We start from the raw sequence: 23,819 nt of genomic DNA, 5'->3' as shown, positions 1-23,819 counted from the left end.
ACATGTTAATTAAACCCCAGGTAGTCCTAACTCAGATTTAAGAGGCCTCACTAGGTACTGCTGCCTCAATATTTATTTTTAAATAATCGCATATAGATACAAAACATTTATTGAAAAAACAAATATTTTGAAATCATCGACATGTGCAGTTCATGTACAAGAGAATAAAACAGTTGCAAATTTCAGTAACAGTCAAATCTTGGTTAGGTAATCGTGGATTACCCATTAACATTTTTTTTTTTTTAAACTTGGATCAGTTATCTTTCGCCTAACCCCTCATACTGTCCTGGTGACAAGCTTATTAGCTAAGTTAAAATTAATTTGAACTTTGGCCTAAATGAATACAAATCAGGAAAATAAAGCTATAAAGGCATTTTATCAAGCTTTCCAAAACCCATTAGACATTACTTGTAGTTTTCCAGTATTAGCAGTTTCTGTTTTCTCCATTATAGGATTATAAATTGCTCTATTAGTATTCTTCATGTAAGATTGAGGATCAGACCCATTTCACATGGACATCAGCCAGGCAACATAGCAGCTATTACCAAGCCAACTTCATCAATGTAAATGACTCATCTGATAACAGAGGATCTAGTGACTGTCTTGGTGGGATGTTGAAAATAGAGGGGAAATTACTTGAGAAATGACATTTTAGTGAACAAATAGTTTTTCTAGGAAAGTATTACTATTTAGTTCTCTGGAAAAAGCCTTTAAATTTGTTAATTATTAGGATGTCAAATCCTAATTAAAGGAATGCAATTTTAAATATAAAAAAGGCCAACACTTTTCTATAAATAAAACCATATAGACTCGAGGTATACTAAATATAGAAAACACTTTTGTCCTTGTTTAATTTCACTGTATGCATAATAAAAAAATAACTTGAAAGATAAAGAAATGTCCTATTTCATTTAAGGGAAAAAGAGCTGTAGTTTCAAAACACTTAGGATTAGAAGAAAAACATTTCAAACTATGTTTTTTTAAATCTGAAATACAAATATATGCAAGAATCTTTTTCTTATAACCATCAACTTTATGAAGCAACTTCAGTCCCAAAGAACAGACTGTTGTTCTTTTAAGAAATGGGTCTTCTTGAATTGTAAACTTTAACACCATTTTGTATTGACGAGCGAGAATATTTAGTGAGCAATGCACCTATGGTTTGCTTGTCTCCACACAAATCTCTGTGGGGAAAAAAAAAATGAATAGCATGAATGTTCATAGTGCTAGCTATTTTCATATATGTATATACTATATTTATATATGTACTATATATATACCATATTCATATATATGTATATACTATACTCATGGTGCTAGTTATTTATATCTCTCTTACCTATATCCATCTTTCCAACAAGCATAAGGATATGTATTTGTGGGAGAGACAGGGTACGGAGTGTTACTAAGCCTTAATTGAACTAGGTAATGTATTACCTCGTTTAACCACAGAAAGAGTAACAGTAATGTATTACTTAACCCCACATTAGATATGGAACTCAGGTAGTCAAGGATGGAACCAAACTTTGCTGCCAGGTCTGCATGACTTCTAAGTCCAATTTCTTTCCCCCATTGTATCACAAGTCTCCAAATTAAAAATACAAGCCATGCAATATAGGAGGGTCTAGACAGAGACCCTGGGTCCCAGGCTACCTGTGGCTGCTTATCTATGTTACCCACCGTCCCTGAACTTTAGCTTCATCTTCTGGACCCCAAAGAGGAGAAGGACTGGAATGTATGAGGTAAAGAAAGAATGAAGGGACAGGAGCTGGAAAAGGGAGCAACAGCAAGGTCATACAGGCTTTAAAGAACATGAAAAGGAACAGTTGTGATTGAATTCTAAGTATAAAGGGAAGTCACTAGGAGGGTTTTCATGAATGTAAAAGCAGAAGTGACCTAAGCTTTAAATAATGGAGGCAATGAGTTGATGATTATGGAAGCTAAGTGGTGAGCACCTGGTGCATTCACTATGTTATATTGTCACTTCTGGACATTTAAAATTTTCCAAAATAAAAAGTCTGAAGCGTGGGACAGGAGAAGAGGGAAAAATAGAAGTAGGGACACCAATTCAGAGGCAGGTCCTAGAGGACCCATTAGGATTTGCTCCTAGTTTGAACCAGAGAGTGAGAGAAGAAAAAAGACAAGTATGATTCCCAGATGTTTTGCTTGAGTCACTGGATTAATGGTGGTCATGTTACTGAGAGATGGAAGACAGGGTTAGGACAAGGCAGAACCACAGTTCTGTTGTGAGCATGTCTGGTTTGAAACTCCTCTTAGATATCCGAGTGGACATGTTCAGTAGACAGCCAGGTAAGAGAAACTGGAACTCAGGAAAAAGATCAAATATGAAGATAAAATTAGGAAGTCATTAAGTTTAAATCCAGGTCTAGATGAGGGCACCAAGGAAAAAGGTACAAATGGAAAAGCAGATGTTCACGAACAGTCCCAGAGGACACCAGCATTTAAAGGTTGGAAAGAACCAGGACATCTGAGCAAGAGACAGAGAAGGAGCTGCCTTGGGAGAGAAGGGACAAAAACGGTGAGCTTCAAGTAGAAAATGGTGCACAGTGTCCAACAGTTCTACGAGGCCAAGTAAATAAGAATGGACGGTTGACCACTGAAATGTAGAAAGACAGATGCCAACAGGTTAAGGAAAGAATGGGAGACAAAAGAAGCAGAAATGAGTGCCCAAACTTTTAAAAGGAATTTCTTGTGAAACAGAGCAGAAGGTGTGGGGTCCAGTAGGTTGTTGTTTTTTAAAATGAGCAATAGTACAGAATACCATATGTTGATGGGAATAATCCAGCAGGTAGGGAGACATCAATAATAAAAGGGGGGACAGAGATAACTAGAGGATGTACGTCTTTAATAAGGCCAGAGGGATGGGGCGCGTGGGTGGCTCAGTGGGTTAAAGCTTCTGCCTTCCACTCGGGTCATGATCCCAGGGTCCTGGATCGAGCCCCACATCGGGCTCTCTGCTCAGCAGGGAGCCTGCTTCCTCCTCTCTCTCTCTCTCTCTCTCTGCCTGCCTCTCAGCCTACTTGTGATCTCCATCTGTCAAATAAATAAATAAAATCTTTAAAAAAAAAGTATTTAAAAAAATAAGGCGAGTGATGGATCTAGTGCAGAAGAAGGACTGGCCTTAGGAACAGGGATGGTTCATGCATTCTAGAGGAACGACTGCAAGGGCGTTTGTGCAGACATAATCCAAGGAGGCTGGCAGATTTAATGGTAGGAAAGACGTTGTCCTTGTCTTTTCTTATCTGTTTCTAAGTCCAGCCTGGGTAAAGAGAGGACAGGAGAGCTAAGACACAGTGAAGAGGTGGCCGCATTAGTACATTTGAGATTTGAGTCCTGTAAACAGTGACCAACGAGCTAGGTCATTCTCCTGCAATCTGGCATCTACAGGAAATGTTAAAGTGAGACAGCGGGAAAGGGGGGGGTGTCCGTCAGCGAGAGGGCCTGCTTTAGAGCCATAGTGGGGCAAGTAGTCTGACTGGGCCTCAAAGAGCTGCAGTTTTGCAGGGAGGAGGGCAGAGAAGTGGTTTTAGAGGCAGCATGAGGAAGAAAGACAACACATTCCCACCTCTGGGATCAGAGGTGAAGAATGACGGAGAAGAGGGCCACTTCAAAGGAAGCTATGTCCTCAGGGAATACTTAAAAAAAAAAAAAATTCTTAATAATAAATCTAAAACCCCTATGCTACTCTTTATAAAAAGAACCGTCAAGAGCTCCTGGGTGGCTCAGTGGGTTAAGCCTCTGCCTTGGCTCAGGTCATGATCTCAGGGTCCTAGGATCGAGCCCCAAATCGGGCTCTGTGCTCAGCGGGAAGCCTGCTTCCCCTCTCCCTCTGCCTGTGTCTCTGCCTACTTGTGATCTCTGTGTATCAATAAAATAAAATCTTTAAAAAAAAAAAAAAGAGAAGAGAAAAGAACCCTCGAAATCCACTTCGGTAAGTTACTTACTGAATATATGGAGCAATGTCTTCTTCCGTCCACTTTTCCCTTAGAGAGAATAGACTGTTAAAACGTTCTTGATTATCCTCAGGCAAATCATCTACTTTTAGCAAAAATATGATTTCTGGTCTTGAGTGTCTATCCACCAAGGCTAAACCCTGTTTTAAAAAAATGAAATGAAAAAGGGCAGTTAGAATAATGGTTTAGTCTCTAAATAAAGCTCACACCTTTAGGTTTGGCTGAGCCCAAGCCGCTCAAGATGTCAGCTACGTGAAACTTCCACAAACTTCCACCTCCTCTAGGAGAGACCCTCAATAGCCCTTTCCATAAAAAGAGCGCCATTAAATGGTGAATTCTCTTTTTCCCTTCTACAATCTGACTTCCGTTGCTCGATTTATCAGGATGGCTCTAGTTCAAAGTCACCAATGATCTCTCATTGCCAAATCTAGGGGCACCCTTCCTTGGATTTGCTAGCCTTGTTTTCTTTATTAATGTTGTTTCCTCCCTCTTTGAATCGCCATCACTGACATCATCGTCTTATTATTTTCTTCCTAACTCAGTGTTGCAGTTCCCTCAGCTCCTACCCTGATACCTCAACTTGGCTCAATGTCATTGTCCTGGGTGCCTCAACTCACCTCGACTTAACCCCAGACTGCAAACACTACTTGCTAATGACAGTAACACATGCATCTTCAACTCAAATTACTCTTCTGAGGGCAAGAACTCTATACCCAAACCTATCTAAGAACTCATTTGATACTCAAAACTGCTCTAGTCCCATTATCCTGGGAAACCACAAAATCTGGGCATTATCCTAGATTCCATTATTCAAACCCCATACCTATGTGATCACTGAATCCTATAGATTTTAAGGCCTCAACATTTCCCTTAACCATTCCTCATCACCTAATTTCTTTAGCCAGTACTTTCTTCATTAGGAGTATGTAACTGTAGAGAGCCTGGAGATTTCTCCGTTATCATAATCTAGCCAACCTTCCATCCAAACATCCTCAGTGTCACAGTGTTCTTTCCAAAAGGCAAAATTCATCAGGTAGCTCTTCTCTTCTGATGTCACTAAAAGGCCCCCAAGAACTTTCTATCCCTTTGCACAGACCCTAGTGTCCCTCACTGATTCACCAGCACATTTTATTCTAGTCATGCATCTCTACCAATAGTGCCCAATTTCTCTCTCTCCATGCCTTGGAACACGCTCTCCGGGGTCCTCATCCCTGCCCTTCCATCTAGAGAGTTCATAGTTCATCCTTTCAAACTCGGCAGCTCAAACAGCCATGCCTTCAGGAATTCATCCCTGATCAACCAGTCAGTGAGATGCATAAGTCCCTTTCCTTTGCTCCCATAACACCTTGTACACACCCTTCCCATGACACAGATCATGCTACATTATAAGAAAGGATTTATGCATGTCAGAGGCACCCCCATTGCCAGAGCCCAGGCTGAGGACCCTGATGGCATGTGACATCATCTTCTCAGCGTCTAGCATGATTCCTGGACATAATAGGAACTCTCAATATTGAGCAAATCCTTTCACGCTGTATCAAATACTGAGCATACACGACACTATTAGCAAGCAACAGTGAAGAAAATTCTATCACCACGGAGAGTGGGAAACTCACATAATTGAATATTTTCCCAGAGCTAAGCGGTGAGTCCCATGAAGGAAAAATATTGGGTGTTCGGGCCAAGTCAACAGGAGACATTTCTCTTAGAGAAAAGAAAAGCCTCCTTGAGGGAGTGACTCAAAGAGGAATAGGAGGTGGCAAGGCAAAACTACAACAAAGGTTGTTCTAGAACAAAAAGCCTTGTCTTAAGGTCCTCAGGTGGGAGAGAGCTTGAAGATCTTAAAAACCTGAAAGAAGGCTGGAATGCAGTGAGCAGGAGGAGGAGATGGAGCCACAGGGGGATGATGAAGCATTTTGCAGGCCAAGATACCAGTCCTGGATTTTATTTATTTATTTGAGAGAGAGAGAGCATGCATGTGCGCACAAGGAGGTAGGGGAGGAGGAAAAGGGAAAAGCAGACTCCCCGCTGAGCAGGGAGCCTGATGTGGGACTCAATCCCAGGACCCTCAGACCATGACCTGAGCAGAAGGCAGACACTTCACCGACTGAGCCCCCCAGGCGCCCTCCTGGATTTTCTATCTTAAATGCTACAGGCAACCATTACATCATTAAGCATGACGTTCGTCTCATCCACGGGCATTTTCCAAGTCATTCTAGCAGCACTGCAGAGAATGGATCGGAGGGACACCAGCGCTCTTTACAGCCACATAAATATGGCACTTTGGGTTCCAACCGTGCTGGTGGGAAGACAAATGCAAAAGATGAAATACACCAGGGGCGGGAAGCAGAGGCCTGAAGGACCTCACAGAGGCTATAGAAACATTCTCAAAGCAGTTACGGACTGAATGCATCGTCGGCTCCTAATGGAAACGGTGGCTTGGAAAATCAAGTAGCTCCCAACTCAGTGGCAATAAAGATTTCACGTCACCCAGTAATGCGTTACGGCAGCAATCCCCACCGCTAACCTCACCTTGAGCTGATCGAGCCGCGTTGTCATTCCTTCTGGAACGCTCTGTTGCCACACTTCTTGAAACTCAGCCAGGTTAAATTTCACTGCATTCTGAAGGAGCATCTGTGCTGTTGCTCTGCAAATTTTATCAGCACTCAGTGCAAAATAAACGTCACCTAAGGAAAAGGTCGTTTTCTATGGTCTTCTGACCATTCAAAGCACTACTCCGGTTTCTTTTTCCCCAGTGCAATTTTCTCAGGAAAAATTACACCCAACTCACCTCCCACAAACCTAGGGGCACATTTCAGAAAGGTGTACCAATGTGAACACAGACAAGTTAAAATATTTTCCAAATCTTACCTTCCTCTACATATTTCTTCCCGTAACATTTAAGACAGTGTTCAATCATTGCCCTGAAAAATTTAAAACACTCCTTTGAAAAGTTGTCAATACGTTTTTAGGCATTGTATCTTAAACACCATTGCTAACTAAAAACTTAAGATACAAAATTGAGATTTTACATACTAAGTGATGTTGGTTGCCAAGTAACATTTTTATAGTAGGAACTAAGTAAAATATACTGGAAAGCTACTACATGCCAGGCCCATACTAAACATTTTTTTTAAGAATTATGTGAGCATACATTTATTATCATAAGATAGCTGAAGCATCATTATGTATTGTAGGGCTTTTTTTTTTTTAAGATTTTATTTATTTATTTGACAGACATCACAAGCAGGCAGAGAGGCAGGCCAAGGAGGGGGGCAGGCAGGAAGCAGACTCCCAGCTGAACAGAGAGCCTGATGCAGGGCTCCATCCCAGGGCCCTGGATCATGACCTGAGCCAAAGGCAAAGGCTTAACCCACTGAGCTACCCAGGTGCCCCTGTCTTTGTATTTTTTAAGGGAGGAAAAAAAAACAAAAAACACAGAGATGATGGACATTTATTCAGCCCAGTGACTACAACTCCTAAGTCCTTCCTGGTTATATTATTTTTTAAATTTCTGTAAGACATCAAAATATTAATAGTCTATACCCTGTATTTAGTTCCATTCTGGGAAATAATTTTCTTTCCTTAAAGCAAGTTTGGAGGGACAGTGATTAAAATACTCACTCTGGCTCCAAGGGTCCAAGTTCCTGAAGGCAAATATTCAAAGGAACTTTATCAAAAGACCAAGATTCAGAATCCACAAGCTGAGTTACATGATTCAGAAGTTTCATCTCATAATCAAATTCAAGAAGCCTCCAATAACCTACAAATTCCCAAAGTAATAGTTACAAAGGACATTGTAAGCAAATTAATTGGCTAATAGATTGATGAAGAAGCAGTGTGCTCTTGCCCAGCACAAAAGAGACACTAGAAATCTTAGCTTTCTTTAGAAGCCACACTTCTTTTTATGCTTTTCTCCTCATCATTACGAATTATGTCTGAGGGAAACCCAAGTGGTTTTTTAAAAGTACCTTACCTATGACACTGATTTTTTCAAGTGCTTTAATAATTAGTTCAGAGCAATCTTGTCAATCTAAATGGAAATGCGGAAACCTGTAGCTGGTTTGGTGATTTCATTAGAACACTGTACGAACAAGGCAAAGGTTGTAGGTTGGATATCCCACATAGTGATTTCCACTCTGGGGCACTGGCATGGCTGTAACTCTCCTCTAGTTGTCTTGCAGAGATGTTCTCGTGCTCATAAAGGGGCCCAGGTCACTCAAGAGTCAACAGACTCAGAGGTACGAAATGAATCAATGGCAAGATAAAGGTTGGGCATCAAGATACTTTCCCTGTTCCTGAGAAAGATCACAAAATGCCAACTGATCACTGAAGGCACTACCATCCCCCCTGAAGAAACAAATCAGGCACAAATCCACCATTTCCAAGGGAGAATGTTACTATTGCTATCCTGAAAAAATAAAGGCGACCTTAGAAAAGAGGGTGTGTGATGTCAATCTGAGAAAAAGCCAGGAATAAACTACGAGCCCCTCAACACATACCAAAATTTTATCCATCCCCATGCAAGAAGTGAAAAATGCAGAGGGTGGCATTAAAATCCATTGGTTTCTAACCTCAACATTCATGGTACTCCTATACCATAGCAATTAACGGCAGGCATCCATAATTTGAAACTTTATTTCCAAGGCTTAGGATCAACTGTGCCTCAAGGAAAAAGCGCTGTAAGAAGTGGCTGGACTCACCAGTCGGTTGGACCTCTTCATGTAAACCTGACATGTAGCCTCTACCTCCCATCCAAAAAGGTAAGTATATCTTTTTTAACCCTAAGCCTAACCTTTACGCTTTAAGACCAAAAGAGAATTAAATAGATAGTATGCAGTGGGATGAAAATGTCCATAAATTTCTTTCTTACATGATAATCCCATTTAATAATTATGGTAAGTAATGCTACCTTCAATCTCACAGGCATTTAGAACTTGTAAGTGGGCCATTATTTCTTCCTCGCTTGCCTGAATTTGATCAAGCAAATCTTCCGTTGTATACTGAAACAAGGGAAAAAAAAAACAAAAAACATTTTAAGGCCTTTGAAGAATATTTTTTAGACTTACTGAATTTGGGAGAATAAATACATAGAACAAATTAAGACAATATTTATACATAGCTCAATTTCTTCTGATAACGTAATGATTATTACATGAAATCTAAGAAGAAAATATAGGATCGATCTTTGTGATGTTGAATTTAGCCATAGTTTCATAGCTAAGATGCCAAAAAGAAAAAAAAAAGTTACCTAGGGCTGAGTGAGAGAGGGAAGTAGGTAAAAGTAAGATTGGAACATAAGTTAAAAGTAGGAGGTGCGGGGTTTCCTTGGGGTGATGAATGTGTTCTGAACGTCAACGTGGCGACTGACCACACAACTCTGTATATGTCCTAAAGACACTGAACTAAAGGTGCTTTAAAATGAGTGAACTATCCGGTCTACAGGAAAAAAAGAAAAAGAAAAAAAGAAAAAAAAAATCAGTCAATGAAGAAAACGAGAACATAAATACGGTCTTCAGAATGCCCGTACAGTTCTATAATTTTGAATTACATTAAAAACTTGAGAATATTTTTTACTTAGCTTGTAAATATTTTCCATACTTTCAGGAATCAACGAATTCTCACATGAGAGTAAGAATACTTTCCATTTCCATAATGTCTTTCCTGAAGAGCCCCTAATTGTATTTTTAATAAAATAAAAATAACCTTCTAAAAAATGTATTCCATAGTTAGGAACATGTGACGTTTTCAGCTATGTAAATGACACCATGATATCTAGCATTTGCTTTAAAGTATTCCAGAAAAAGGAGGGGAAAAAAAAAAGGTGGGACGAAGCAGAGACAGAAGCCACAAAATTGACAACATATTGATAAATGTTCAACTAAGTGATGAATATATGGCGGGGTCTTCTGCTTTGGGGTATGTTCGAAATTTTCATAATATAAACACTAAAAGTAAGAATGTCGCCATTAAGTGGCTCTAATTATATTTCTATTTTGTAAATTTCAAAGAAAAAAATGAAAATAAGTCTTACTTTTGAATGATTTGAATCCTTTTCTTTTTGACTGTCGGGTCCTTCATAAGTATTTTCCATCAAAAGTTTCTTTAGCTTCTTTAATTTAGGCCTGCATCTTCTTAATTCCCAATAATTATTAGAAAAACCAAAGATCTAGAAAATATAAATATATAACCTTCCAGGAGCCTTTCTAAAAGAAAATTTCATACAAAATTTCAACCAACTCCCCTGCTCTCAGTAAGAATAAAAAAGAGCCAGTAATCTCCTTTCTGTTGAGAAGGCCTCCTCCAGCCATCTCAACCAAATGGATGGGTATATTCAGGAAACATCTTTTCAAACCCCAGTTAAGAAGACACTGCCAACATAGTGAGCCACTCACTGAGGTCAGTAGCTCAAATGTACTCTGGAAACTAGGGTGTATGCCCAGAAAAGAAATGACCGGGGGGACAGTTCTATAAACCTGATGGACACAATAGAAAATGAGTATTTTCAGGCTGGAAAACAAAAAATAGAGACGTGATCACAGTCTTCAAATAATGAAGGGATGTTAAAAGAGAGAGGGAGTTTCCTTGCTCTATGTGGCTTATGGTATCAAAATCTAGCAGAAAGTGAAGGAAGAGAGACTTTAATGCAAGAATGCTGCTAATTCCTTATTGTGAAACAGCAAGAGGCTCATCACTCCAACCAATCCCGTTGACAGTGGCTACTGGATGGGTGAGTATCTGCTACCCCTTCCTACCTCTGGGACGCCCAGTACCTAGCGCCTAGTAGGTGTCCGATTAAGTGGTTCACTTAAGTAAGGAGAGAAGGCCGCACTGGATTATCTGCAGGGTGCCTTCCAAAATGCAAGGTCAAGGATGCTTCTACTTTCAAGCTAGTACAAGGCTTGATTGACAAGTGATGGGGATGCTGCTGAATCCAAGGATTCCAAGGGAGGAGCCTAAGGACCAAACCAAAAAGATGGGTTTCATCCACAGTTCACAAACGGATGGGTTGCTGGCTATATCCTAAGCACAGATGTTGGTGTCTGCTTTGTGTTGTCCAGGAGGGATAGTCACTATGGAATTGAAATTAGTTGTCCATGTGGAAATATTAGAGGAGATTTTTCTCCCAGAATCCAAATTTCAAGGTTTACTTAAAAACAGGAAGTCAGAAGATTGGGCAGCTCTGGGCCTGCTTTCCCACAAGGCCATGCTGAGGCTGCCCACCTATGCGGGACTAGTGTTTTTCAATTTGCCCAAGACCCCACCATTCTCTATTACTGCACAGACTGGTATCCACTAACATTTGATCAGCAGCAGCCTGCTCTGCCCATAGGCATTCCTCACCTAACCCTTCCAGGCATCTGAAGTGCAACCACGGTTTAAAACTTGGGGCACCTGGGTGGCTCAGTAAGTTAAATGTCTGCTTTTGGCTCAGCTCAAGATTCTGGCGTCCTGGGACTGAGCCCTGCAACGGGCTCCCTGTTCAGTGCTGTGTCTGCTTCTGCTTCTCCCTCCTCCCTCTGTCCCTCCCCCGACTCCACATGTGCTTTCTCTCTCAAATAAATAAAATCTTTAAAACAAAAAAAACTTCAGTTGGTAGATCTTTGTTACACTTTGATACACTTTGTGCATCCTCGGTCTCAATGCACAGAAATCTCTTAACAGAGCTCAGAGGTACTCCTACTTCGTTATACACCTGCAAAAACACCTACAAAACAGGTACATGATGAAAAAATGACATCTTTTACAAAAGACTGAACTGCCCATATTTCTAGTTAATTACAATTGAAGTACAGACCCACCCACCCCCCAAAAAAGGAAAATTTACTAGAAGTTATTCTTTTCTAGCAACATCAGGAATCATTGACATTTCCCAATATTTTCCCTTATTTCTATTCCAATTCTTAGGCGGTAGTTGGCTAAAGTCATTCCAAGAGAATTAAGGGCTGTGTTTTGATCATGACATGTGTAATAATCTAGACAGGATGGAAACTTCTATTTGGTATCAGTCATCAGTAGTCTCCATGATAATTAAGAATTTATTATGCATGGCTAGAGGCCGTAATGAGTTAAACCAACTTCAAAGGTGAGAAACACACCTGCCTCAAAAATTCAAATTTCTTCGTTTCTCTACCTCGTAAACATTACTTAAAGCCTTAGTTGTGGCTTAAGGGAGCCTCCTTTCAAAACATATCTCCAGCAAGACTCACTAAAAATAGGTAAAACTTTTAGACCACATCACCTAATCACAAACTTTCCATGTTGCAGAAAATGGTCATCTTGTCTATGACTTAAAATTTCAATAGGAAAAATAAGCCAACTTCACAAGACTCCGAACAATGCCGAGACTTTTTTTTTTTCTTTTTTCTTTTTTACAGATAGAGAGAGAGAGAGATTACAAGTAGGCAGAGCAGCAGCCAGAGAGGGGAGGAAGCAGGCTCCCTGCCAAGCAGAGAGCCCGATACGGGGCTCGATCCCAGAGACCCTGAGATCATGACCTGAGCTGAAGGCAGAGGCTTAACCCACTGAGCCACCCAGGCGCCCCTGCCGAGACATTTTAAATTGCATTAGAGAACTTTTCAGATCCCCTGTGATTTATACTAGAGATTTTTTCAAAAATTTATTTATTTATTATTTTAAAGACAGAAGGGAGAGGAGAGAATCTCAAGCAGACTCCCCGCTGAGCTCAAGCGCTGGACCCTGAGATCATGACCTGAGCCAAAATCAAGAGTCAGGCACCACCCAGGTGCCCCCATACCTAGTTTTAATTAAAAGCAGTATTAGCACAGGTGTTGTGATTCTCAAATAAATTAGAAGGCAGAGACCAGTACCTCAGTGTGAATAATGTTACAGTGCGTTTCCTCCTTCTTCAGCTGGTCGGGAGTTTTACAGCCAGGAATAAAAAGCAACATATTGGAAGTGTCCGCTATTTTCAAGTCGTACGTTTTGTCTTTACTGCACAGGACAGCCCGCTCATCTTTGTCACCCCGAATCACAAGACTGCAGGAAAATGGGAAGAGAAAATACATGGTTTACTGAGACACCAACAGACATCTTCATCATAAGCGGTTCCAAAATCCTCTAGGCTTGTAGAATAAAATTAAGTCTTGAGGCTCTGTCTGTCCCTGCACTCCCCCCACCCCAAGAATCTTGTTAAAAAACTGAATCCTGGGCGCCTTGGTGGCTCAGTGGGTTAAGCCTCTGCCTTCGGCTCAGGTCATGATCTCAGGGTCCTGGGATGGAGTCCCGCATCGGGCTCTCTGCTCAGCAGAGAGCCTGCTTCTCCCTCTCTCTCTGCCTGCCTCTCTGCCTACTTGTGATCTCTCTCTGTCAAATAAATAAATAAAATCTTTAAAAAGAAAAACAGAAAAAAAACTGAATCCCAATCTTCCAGTTTGGGATGGGACCCAGAATTCTAATAGGCTCCCAGACAATCATCATGCTCTTGGTCCTGGTACCCACCTAAGAGTGGTTCTTCTAGTTTTGTTCTGAATATCCCCATAACTATCAAAGCCGCACACCCTAACCTACCCATCAGCTCTGCTGCAAAGAAATTGGGACTTTATAAAGAGAACTGCAACGCTGAATGAAAAAAGAGGAAAAGCATGTTTTTACAAACTGCAGTAAATAAGTTCTGGCAAAGGCTCACGGGTGGGAAAGAGCCAGAAGAGGACGGGAAGGACAGAAGTTAGGAAGAAGAAAGGCTAAGGACAAAGACGATGGCATTGACAACAAGGGCATAGGCTCTAGCAGTTTTGTTTATAAAAGGTTAACCCTCCTCTACACTATTCACCTCTTTTAAAGAAATAAAAACAAATCCTGAAATAGAAGAATGTGTAATGCTTTTTAAAATTAAAGACTTAATTTAAGTGAAAATAAGTGGTTTTTTTTAGTTTCCTAGTGCTAAAAACACGTAAGCCCCAAGTACCCACTCTTCAACACTTATTTCCCCTTTGCACTATCCATGCTTCAATATTTTAAATTTTTTTTTTAAATATTTTATTTATTTACTTGACAGAGAGAGAGGTCACAAGTAGGCAGAGAGGCAGGCAGAGAGAGAGGGAGAAATAGGCTCCCCACTGAGCAGAGAGCCTGATGCAGGGCTGGATCCCAGGACCCTGAGATCATGACCTGAGCCAAGGGCAGAGGCTTAAACCACTGAGCCACCCAGGCGCCCCATGCTTCAATATTTTGTTTAAAGCAACTACCCGTCCCCTCGCAAAAAAAGTTTTTAAAACACGCATTTCTTAGTCCTTCTGGACTGCCAAGTGGATGATTTGTAACCGGATAAAAGCAAAGTCCGCACACCTGAAGTCCTTTCTTAGACTCCGCCCCAACCCGCCCCCAACTCAGCTGGAATGAAAACCAATGAATGAGACTCCGCTTAGGCTTCCTTAAGGATCCTTCGCGGCTAGCATCTGCAGACGGCCCGTTAATTATAACAGCGTCAGACGAATAAATGTAAAAACTGAAAGCCTGAAGAGTTCAAGTTAAAGAAATCTACAAGAGAACAACCTTATAAGATACAGGTGTTGGAGGTGGGGTGTTGCAGAAGAGAAGCAAACCAGAGCCCCTAACTCCTTTTCCAGAAGCTGGGAGTGCACAAAGTTGAATGACTCTCTAGATGTCTCCTCTGTGTTTCTTAATCCATGGTTTTGCAGCCCATGTGTAGCTGACCCAAAATGAAAAACAGCTTCAGATTTCCATTAAATGGCCCCACGCGAGTCCGCTTTTGGAGGCCTCCCACAATGACCAACTCTGTAGAACGGCTTTCAACTCATTCCCTACAGTCCGACCTACTTATAGTGGAATATAAGTGGAAGGCAAGGAGAACTCTGTAAACACTAGACAGCTGCACCGGATTTTAAGATAGAATGGCGAAGTGTTCAGCGCAGATCCTGACATCACTATTCAGGGCTCCAAAACTTCACCGAGGTTCTATTTCCCGATGTGTTCCCCCCAGACGAGCTGGGCCAATCCTCTGGATCACCGCAGTCCAGCTCAGTGGACGGACCCGCAGTGGCGTGGGCCCCTCGTTAGAAAGGCAACGCGCTGGAGATGAGGCCTCCGGGCAGCTGCGAGCCCTCTGCGTTTCTGGCCCAGTTACCCCGTCCTGTGTCTCCCCGCAGGCCAGTCACCTGTGCCCGGCCTCCAGCTGCTGGCACAGCGCGGGCTCCAACTCCAGCAGGCAGAAGTCGCCGGCAGCCGCGCCGGCCCCGGGCCCGAAGGCCAGGCAGTGCACTGCGGGCTGCAGCTCGGCCGCGTTGAGCTTGGCGATCTGGAGCGTCGCGTCCACCTCCTCGCGGGTCCGCTTCATCGCTGCGCCCGGGGGTCCCGCCGCGCCCGGGGTGGGGGGTCGGGGGGGGGATGACGCAGGGCTAATGAAAGAGAACGGAGATGCGCGAGCAGGCCCGACCCCGCGGAAAGCTCCGGAGCAAGGGACAGCCTTCCAAAAGCGCGCCAAGGTGAAGGGGGCGTGTTTCCGGGGCGGAGCGTCCACGGAAGGATCCAAAGTCCCCGCTGCTCCGGGGGGTTGAGGTCCGAGGCGGCCAGTCACTCCACGCACGACCGGGGCTGCGGGAGGAAATCCACGCTTCCGCCGGGCCATCTCGGCGGGACCCCGTGGGAGCTGTGCTGCCACTTCGCCGGGCGCCGCGCGGAACCCACGTCCACCCCTTCCGCTTTCCAGCCGGCGCCCCCATTTCCTCGCCGTCAAAATCGTCTCATCCTCCCCAACCCCACCAGGGGCGGGCCTTATGCTAAGCACTCCGCAAGCTTCCTTTGATAAATCCTTCACCACAAGCCTTTAAGGTGGTTCCGGTTCTTCCCATTTTGCGAGTAGGACCAGCTCCTGACCCGCGGTGGCACAGCAGGAGGTAGTGAAGTCTGATTCCATCCCCCACAATGTTGGGGCTCTGAAAACAAGCGGCCGGGTGTCCTGCGAACACTTGGACTGGAAGCGAGGCCCTGGTAGACGTGGTCAGGGAATCTTATGTCTTTGCCTCTGGGGACCATCATAGCTGGGAGACTATGGCTTGGACTAGATCCAACCATCCATTGAATACCCGGTCTGAGCTGGGTGTCAGGAGAGGGGCCGAGTCCCCTGTCCCGAGGAGAGCCTCCTTTCTGGGGCCGGAAAGGGCCTGCAGTCTCCTGGAAAGACAGACTCGCCACTGCAGGGTGTGTGAGCCGTTCACGCAGCTTTCTCTGTGGTGTCTTCCAGACCACATCTCACAATGAATACAACGTTTTAAGAGAAGAGCTCCTCCAGATAGGCACGTGCATTAGTAGCTCTTAAGGGCATAACGTGAACTCTCCCAGGCACCTGCAGCCCCAGTCTGGGACCCTTGCTGCCCCTGGGAGCTGATGCAGCCTGGGAGGAGCTTTCCACTAGTGATGTACATCAGACCTTGGTTAAAGTAAAAGAAGGAGATGGGTGGGTGAGTGAGGGGTTTAACTCAAGGGAAATGAGCGGGCATTTTCTTTCCACTTCTGGGTGAAATTATACGCAATAGGGCATCCCAGGGGCACGGGAGCTGCTTTAATTGGTGGCAGAAAGGTTGGTTCCTATGACCTACTCCTTCATTAACCTTTTTTAATACACCTGAATGCGAGGACTGTGATGGAGAAAAATGTTGAATATGTAGGCGGTTCCATGATGAGAAATTTACGAATTGGAAGAGAATCAACCATTGCAGGTGCGCTGTTCAGTGGGAGCCGCTCAGTGTGTGAAGAATGCTGGCCTTTGCCTCAGACACGCCTGGCTTTCAATCTGAACTCTGCTCTCGCTAGTTTTGTGACCTAGAGCAGTTTACTTCATTTCTCTTGTTCTAACTTCCTTGTCTGTAAAAAGAAGATAATAATACCTACATTCTAAAATGCATGGAAAGCAAAGGATATTTTTTCAATGGCAGCTTTTTGTTATGTATTAGTTATTATTAATAGAGATTAACAATAATAGTAATTATCAATATATCATATTAATTATAATTAATATATTGATAATATATAAAATTACTAAATCAATAATTTATGTACTCTGTCTGCCTCTCTGCCTACTTGAGATCTCTGTCTGTCAAATAAATAAACAAATCTTTTTTAAAAGAAAAAAGAAAGAAAGATCTTTCAGGTAGCAGTTCGGAGAGCAGTTTAGGAACCAAGGTTTAAACCGGTAAGAGCAGACAGAAAATTTAAATAGACAAGGACAGAGCTAATTGGTAAGAACCTGAACTGATCCTGTGGAATCAGGACAAGCAGAAGGAGAAAAAACAACTATTCAGAAAGTAGGGTGGGTGAACTTTGTGGACACTGAGGACAGTGAGAAAGAGAGAAGAGTTGAAAAAGACTCTTGGAAGTAGGACCTGGGCAATGGGGAATGTGGTGGTTCCCTAAAAGAAGGGAAAGTGCATAGGACATCATTGGATTATTTGAAGCAGGGGTGTCACTTGATCAGATTTAGATTTTTGAAAGATTATTTAGATTATTATTAGATTTTGAAAGATTATTTACTCTAACAGGTGACAATTTGATGAGAAACAGGATATTTACAGGATATTTACATGGTATCTTCCTGAATTACATGGTAACTTCCTGAAAAATACTAATTAATTACATGGTATCCTCCTGAAAAATACTTACTAATCACAAAAGACAAAACAGCCACTTCACAACGGTAAACTTGGAGCAGGTTGGAGGAGGGCACTGAGAAGACAAGATCATCATTTGACCCTCCAGCTGGACTGGAGCCTCCTCACCCCTCTCTTGAATTTGGAATGTAAGTTTGGCCCACCGTTCCCACAGCGGGAGCCGTTCCAAGAACAGAGCCGTGAGACGGTAAGGTGTTGAAACCATCTGGGTGTATATGTAACTGAACCCAGTCAAGGCCTCTGTACAATAAACTTTTCAGATTCTGGTGTGCAGGTGCTGATATTTCTTTGTCTCCCTGTTGTCTAAGACAAACCTCATAAGAAGGTTCCCTTCCTTATTAAAAACTGCCACCTACTGGGCTGCCTGGGTGGCTCAGTCCCTTAAGCATCATGCTCAGGTCATGATCTCTGGGTCCTGGGATCAAGTCCTGCATTAGGCTCTTTGGTCAGCGGGGAGCCTGCTTCTCCCTCCGCTTGCCTCTCCCGCTGCCCGCTGCTCACCCCACTTGTGTTCTCTCTGACAAATAAATAAATAAAATCTTAAAAAAACTGTCACCTATCACCCTGGAGTGGTCTGCCTCTTTCTTTGGTCCCACCTTGCCCTCCGTGGCTGCGGGCCAGTGTGCAAACCAACAGGACATATCACCTCAATGAGGCAATCAAGGTGAACGTCACCAACACTGGGATGAACATCATGTGCCTTTTGATATGATATCCCGAGTTAATCCTGCCAAAATACAATACCTGAATCTAAATGTAAGGAAAAGCTCAGGCAACTCAAGTCGGGGGACATTCTATTAAAAAAAAAAAAACCAAAACCAAAAACAAAACAAACAAAAAACCCCCCAAAGCCTGGCCTATATCCTTCTTAAAAAGTTGCAGGGTCATGAAGCACAAGAAAAACTGAGAAACTTTCTGAGATTATACAAAAGTAAAGAGACATGATAATTAAATACAATTAATTCAGGGAGGAGCCAAAAGATAAAGTCCTAGGTTAGATCTCGGACTAGGAAAAATTACTGCTATAAAATACATTGTTGAGATCGGTAATGAAATCTGCATATGGACTGTGGGCTGGGTAAGAGGTTTTTGGGTTGTTGGGTTTTTTTTTTTTTAATCAATGTTACATTTCCTGCTTTTGATAATTGGGCTGTGATTATATAACAGAATGTCTTTTTTCTTAGGAAATACACATGGAAATATTTAGGAGCAAATGAGCATGATGTCTGCTTCTTATTCTCAAGCACTTGAAAAACAATATACATTCAATACATTGACAAAGAAAATTTTGGAAGTGGGGCAAAATGTTAACCACCAATGAGTCTGAATAAAGTATACAAAGGCTTCAGGGATCATCAAGTCCAGATACAGAAGTTGAGAGGTGGTTCCGGGGTATGTGCTGGGGTGATTGATTAGGGAAGCTGGTAGCTTCCTCGTGTCCACCCATACCGAGTTAGCAGCAGCTCCGTCCACTGGCCGAAGCGGTGCGGAAAACGGTCATGGGAAGGCAGAGAAATGCATGGCGACTAATGAATTCCACGAGTGGGGAGCGAAAACTCCCGGAAGACAAACCACCAGCAGAACTTCCTACTCAAGCTCAAGTGTGATTTTACCCCTTCCCCCAAGTCTCTGGCAGTAGGTCGTGCAGAACAGAGGGTGAAGAAATGGTGAACACAGATTCTCAAAGCTGAAGAGAGACAACCAAGAATCACCATTTATAAAAATAAATAAAGTAAAAGAAGTCACCATTCATGGATGACCAAGGACATAAAATAAGAGATCTAGAAAGTCATCAGCTGAAAGAGTTCAGACCAAAGGAAACAAAGGTAATGGAGCAAAAATCCCAAGACTTGTGCTAGATATAATTAAGATTTTCAGAGAAGTGAGAGATGACTCATAGACAATGGTCAACCAGCGGTCAAAAGTCATTTCCGTTTTCCAAAGGACATTCCCTTTTTTTAAATAGCATTTTTAAATTTATTTATTTATTTTTTCAGCGTAACAGTATTCATTGTTGCACAACACCCAGTGCTCCATGCAATACATGCCCTCCCTATTACCCACCACCTGGTTCCCCAACCTCCCACCCCCGCCCCTTCAAAAACCTCAGGTTGTTTTTCAGAGTCCATAGTCTCTTATGGTTCGCCTCCCCTTCCAATTTCCCTCAACTTCCTTCCTCTCCATCTCCCAATGTCCTCCATGTCATTTCTTATGCTCCACAAATAAGTGAAACCATATGATACTTGACTCTCTCTGCTTGACTTATTTCACTCAGCATAATCACTTCCAGTCCCGTCCATGTTGCTACAAAAGTTGGGTATTCATCCTTTCTTTTTTTTTTTTTATAAACATATAATGTATTTTTATCCCCAGGGGTACAGGTCTGTGAATCACCAGGTTTACACACTTCACAGCACTCACGATAGCACATAAGGACATTCCCATTTTTAATGATACATTTAGTTGCGGACTCTCAAGTTAGCTCCTTCAACTGGCGGTGTCAGAATTACTGAAGTAGAAAAGGCAAAATAGAAGTTGTGAAACTGTCAAAGAAATTAAATTAGTATCTTCTCTTCTCTCTGAGTCTTTTATTGTTTCTTTTTTTTTTAAGATTTTATTTATTTGAGAGAGAGAGAAGGAAAGAGAGAACACACACAAGCAGGGGGAGGGGCAGAGGGAGAAGCAGACTCCCACCAAGCAGGAGATTTTTAGATCTTAAGTAAATTGCAATTTTACATTTAGTTGTCTAATTACTTAATGTCTCTCCCTACCTTTTTTTTTTTTTTTTTTTTTTTTTGGACTCTAAGAGCCCACATGAGTGGTGAAAGTGGCTGGGTTTAAGAAGTAATTTTTGAGGGGTGCCTGGGTGGCTCAGTGGGTTAAAGCCTCTGCCTTTGGCTCAGGTCATGACCTCGGTCCTGGGATCAAGCCCCACATTGGGCTCTCTGCTTGTTGGGGAGCCTGCTTTCTCCTCTCCCTCTCTCTCTGCCTGCCTTGCTGCCTACTTGTGATCTCTGTCTGTCAAATAAATAAATAAAATTTTTTAAAGTAATTTTTGAGCTACAAGGAACAATATTGACTACTTGATTAGACATAAGGACTAAGAAGAGGGGAAAGGATCAAAGATTCTCGGTTCTTGTGTGAGCAACTGCATTTCCTCTTACAACCTGCTGTAGGAAGGGTAGGAACAGACTTGGGATGAGATATCATGAGTCCTGGTTCTGGTTTGTGGCAATTGATGTGCTCTGAGAATACACAAGGGAGGACACCCTCCGAAGTTGGATTTAGAACTTGGGAGTTTGAAGAAAGGTCTGGCTAGGAGCTAAAAGACAAAGCTTTTAAATATACATATATGGTGATTACAAGACTGCCTATAAATGAGATCGCCCATGGAGAGTGTGATGTAGGGAGGAAAAATTTCTAGGTTCTTTGGCTTTTCTTATAATTAAATTGGCATAAGACAGATTAATAGGAGAAAAACAAATTAATTCATACGTATGGGAGCTCACAAAAATACGAGATACAAAGAAGCAACTAAAGCCGGCAGCGATTTTTACGTTTTAGACAAAGCAAGTGACATGATCAAGTTTGAGCTTGGAGTAGTGAATTAGTGAAGAAGTGATAGGATTTATTTATGTGAATTCTGGGCCCTAAACTCCTTTTCTGGTGATAAGGGGATCTCTCTACCTCCTGGTGCAGATACCTTTCACGGGGGAGATTTATTTCCTGCTTTTAAGGAGACCAAGGAGGGTCAGAGAGGCCTTCTTGTACCAGCTGCTTCTTAGGTTAACTTTAATTCAAAATAAGCAGTATGCCAAAGAGGTATGTTTTGGGGGCAGCCTGCCCTGAACTCAATCAGTGATTTTCAAAACTCAGCTAAAAAATGAAGACTCACCAATATTTGAAGCGTAAGCCTTGAAAGAAATACCTCCTCGGGGTGCCTGGCTGGCTCAGTCAGTAGAGGCATGGGAATCTCAATCTCGGGTTTCTGAGTTCAAGTCCCATGTTGGGCATGGAGCCTACTTTAAAAAAGAAAGACGGAAAGGAAGGAAGGGAGGGAGGGAGGAAGAAAGACTTCCTTAGAGAAATAATTTCATGAGATAGGAGAAATGGAATCAAGTAGTGTCTTGGAAACTGTATTACTTTGTTTTTACTTAAAATCATTTCAGATAAGGAATTTCTGATTTACACCAAGATGTATTTAATTCTACAGGAACTACAGCAGTTTAAATTTTAACTGTACCTTCTTTAAGTAACTATTGAAGCTTTGCTTATAAAACAATCAGGACTTTGCCCACTAGATGGTGGAATTGTGTCATGTTTCACAGAGTGGCCCGGTTTTTGCCCTATTCACTCACTTAGAAAAAAGAAGGAATATCCATTAATATATTTGCCTCATGAAACACAAAACTGAGTATCCTATGCTATCTCAAACCATCTTTGTAGTAATGTTAGTCAGATGATGGCATTCCTCTGTTCAATATCCGCCAATGTTCTCAATATACATACGCACAATTCAGTGTGCATATAAAAAAAATCAGCATGATGCTCTTACACTGGAGTATAAGGAAGAAAAAGAAAATCCTTTATAGCAAAATAAAATCTATTTTAACATTTGAGTGAGTATAGAAAGTGTAGCGAGGGCGCCTGGGTGGCTCAGTGGGTTAAGCCGCTGCCTACGGCTCAGGTCATGATCTCAGGGTCCTGGGATCGAGTCCCGCATCGGGCTCTCTGCTCGGCAGGGAGCCTGCTTTCCCCTCTCTCTCTGCCTGCCTCTCTGTCTACTTGTGATCTTTCTCTGTCAAATAAATAAATAAAATCTTTAAAAAAAAAAAGAAAGTGTAGCGAGATGGTCAGATGTTTACAACTATTTAAATGAATAATTTTTAAATTAGAAGAATTTTTAGAAGACTTTTTTATTTATTTGAGAGAGAGAGAGCAAGAGCACAAGCAGGGGCAAGAAGGAGAAGTAGACTCCTTGCTGAGCAAGGAGCCTGATGCAGGGCTCGATTTGAGCCCTGGGATCATGATCTGAGTCCAAGGCAATTGCTTAACTGACTGAGCCTCCCAGATGCCCCTATAATGAGTAATTTTAGAATAACAGAAGACAATAGTTAACTGAATACTGCTATCACTTCATTTTATATTTGGCATTCTAAAATCTGGCTAAATAATATATTACTATACAAACACACATAGAATCACCACACAGGCAATCGCTAACAAGTGCAGCCTGAAAAAGGTGTTTTGTACTCACAGTGTGTTTACCACACAAATAACGAATGAAACAATTTTTTCTAACAAGTCTTTCTTGGTAAAGTTCTGAGCAAAGTACAGTTTTTTTTTTTTCCTCAATGTACATAATAATTGCATTCCTGGACAAGTCAGAATTATATTAAAATTGTGCAAAAAAAATCTTGTGTTTCTATGTAAAACCAAATTAGGTTCTAAGTTCAGGAACAGGTTTTTCATCTGCAGGAATATCCCACAGGACCTAGGAAAGACATTCAGGATTTAGGATAATTCTTTATGAGGTCGCTGTCCCTGGAAAATCAGAATATCTAGCATCCTTAGTTTCTGCTCACTAAAAGCCAGTAGCACTCCTAATACCATGACAAACCACAATCCCCACCTAATTTTTCCAAAAATGTTTTTTTGGGGTTTGTCCTCCGGTACAAGACCCACCATCATTTACTGTCATTGCAAAATCATCCGCTAGGTGACAGGATAGACTAAAGTATTGAGCAGTTTTGATGCCCTTACCGCTTTAAGACCTTCTTGGTGGGGGTTGGGGGGGAGGGGGGTGAGCCAGACTGGGATTAGAGGACAAAACGACTTCACATTTATTTTGTAATGTTTGAAAAGATGGATTAAACACGACTAAAATATTAAAAAGGGATGTGAATGATGACACACGAACATTTTATTTTCCCTCTACGTTTATTTTTTCCTTCTTAAAAGATCTACCAACAGAAATTTCTAGACAGGCTCATACTGACCCATCCATTTGCTTCTATCCACGGAAAGAGAATAAAAATTGCAGCAGCTGCGGAAGAGAGACTCCCATTCATGGGAGTAGCAACGTAGACCTTCTGATACCACGTGAGGCACAGGGAAGAACAACAGAGCGCTTGAGGCAGTGTAAGAAGACAGCACAGAGAAGGTGGGATTTGAGTTCATCGTTAAGGTCATGTGGGAG

At 42.1% G+C, this 23,819-nt stretch overlaps 1 protein-coding gene across 1 annotated transcript; it reads right to left on the bottom strand.

The window, feature by feature from the left end:
- Nucleotides 1-70: 70 nt before the first annotated feature.
- DSCC1 (DNA replication and sister chromatid cohesion 1) lies at nucleotides 71-15,414 on the bottom strand. The gene is made up of 9 exons (XM_045998238.1): nucleotides 15,113-15,414; nucleotides 12,806-12,974; nucleotides 10,009-10,143; nucleotides 8,887-8,977; nucleotides 7,599-7,737; nucleotides 6,846-6,898; nucleotides 6,507-6,661; nucleotides 3,966-4,114; nucleotides 71-1,184 (listed from the first exon to the last, which is right to left on the bottom strand). The coding sequence occupies exons 1-9, from the start codon at nucleotides 15,289-15,291 to the stop codon at nucleotides 1,076-1,078; spliced, it is 1,179 nt and encodes a 392-aa protein (XP_045854194.1). The 5' UTR covers nucleotides 15,292-15,414; the 3' UTR covers nucleotides 71-1,075.
- Nucleotides 15,415-23,819: the final 8,405 nt, after the last annotated feature.

The sequence above is a fragment of the Meles meles genome, chromosome 1, assembly GCF_922984935.1.
Source record: "Meles meles chromosome 1, mMelMel3.1 paternal haplotype, whole genome shotgun sequence".
Classification (NCBI taxonomy): domain Eukaryota; kingdom Metazoa; phylum Chordata; class Mammalia; order Carnivora; family Mustelidae; genus Meles; species Meles meles.
This window is presented reverse-complemented; position numbering and strand designations above follow the sequence as displayed.

Bases quoted from the DNA above. Each gene is read 5' to 3' on its own strand.
- DSCC1 (XM_045998238.1), bottom strand. From the start codon at position 15,291: ATGAAGCGGACCCGCGAGGAGGTGGACGCGACGCTCCAGATCGCCAAG. The intron at 12,975-15,112 runs GTGACTGGCCTG...ATTTTCCTGCAG, and splicing joins CAGCTGGAGGCCGGGCACAG to TCTTGTGATTCGGGGTGACA. The intron at 1,185-3,965 runs GTAAGTAACTTA...TTTTCCCCACAG, and splicing joins GACATTGCTCCATATATTCA to AGATTTGTGTGGAGACAAGC.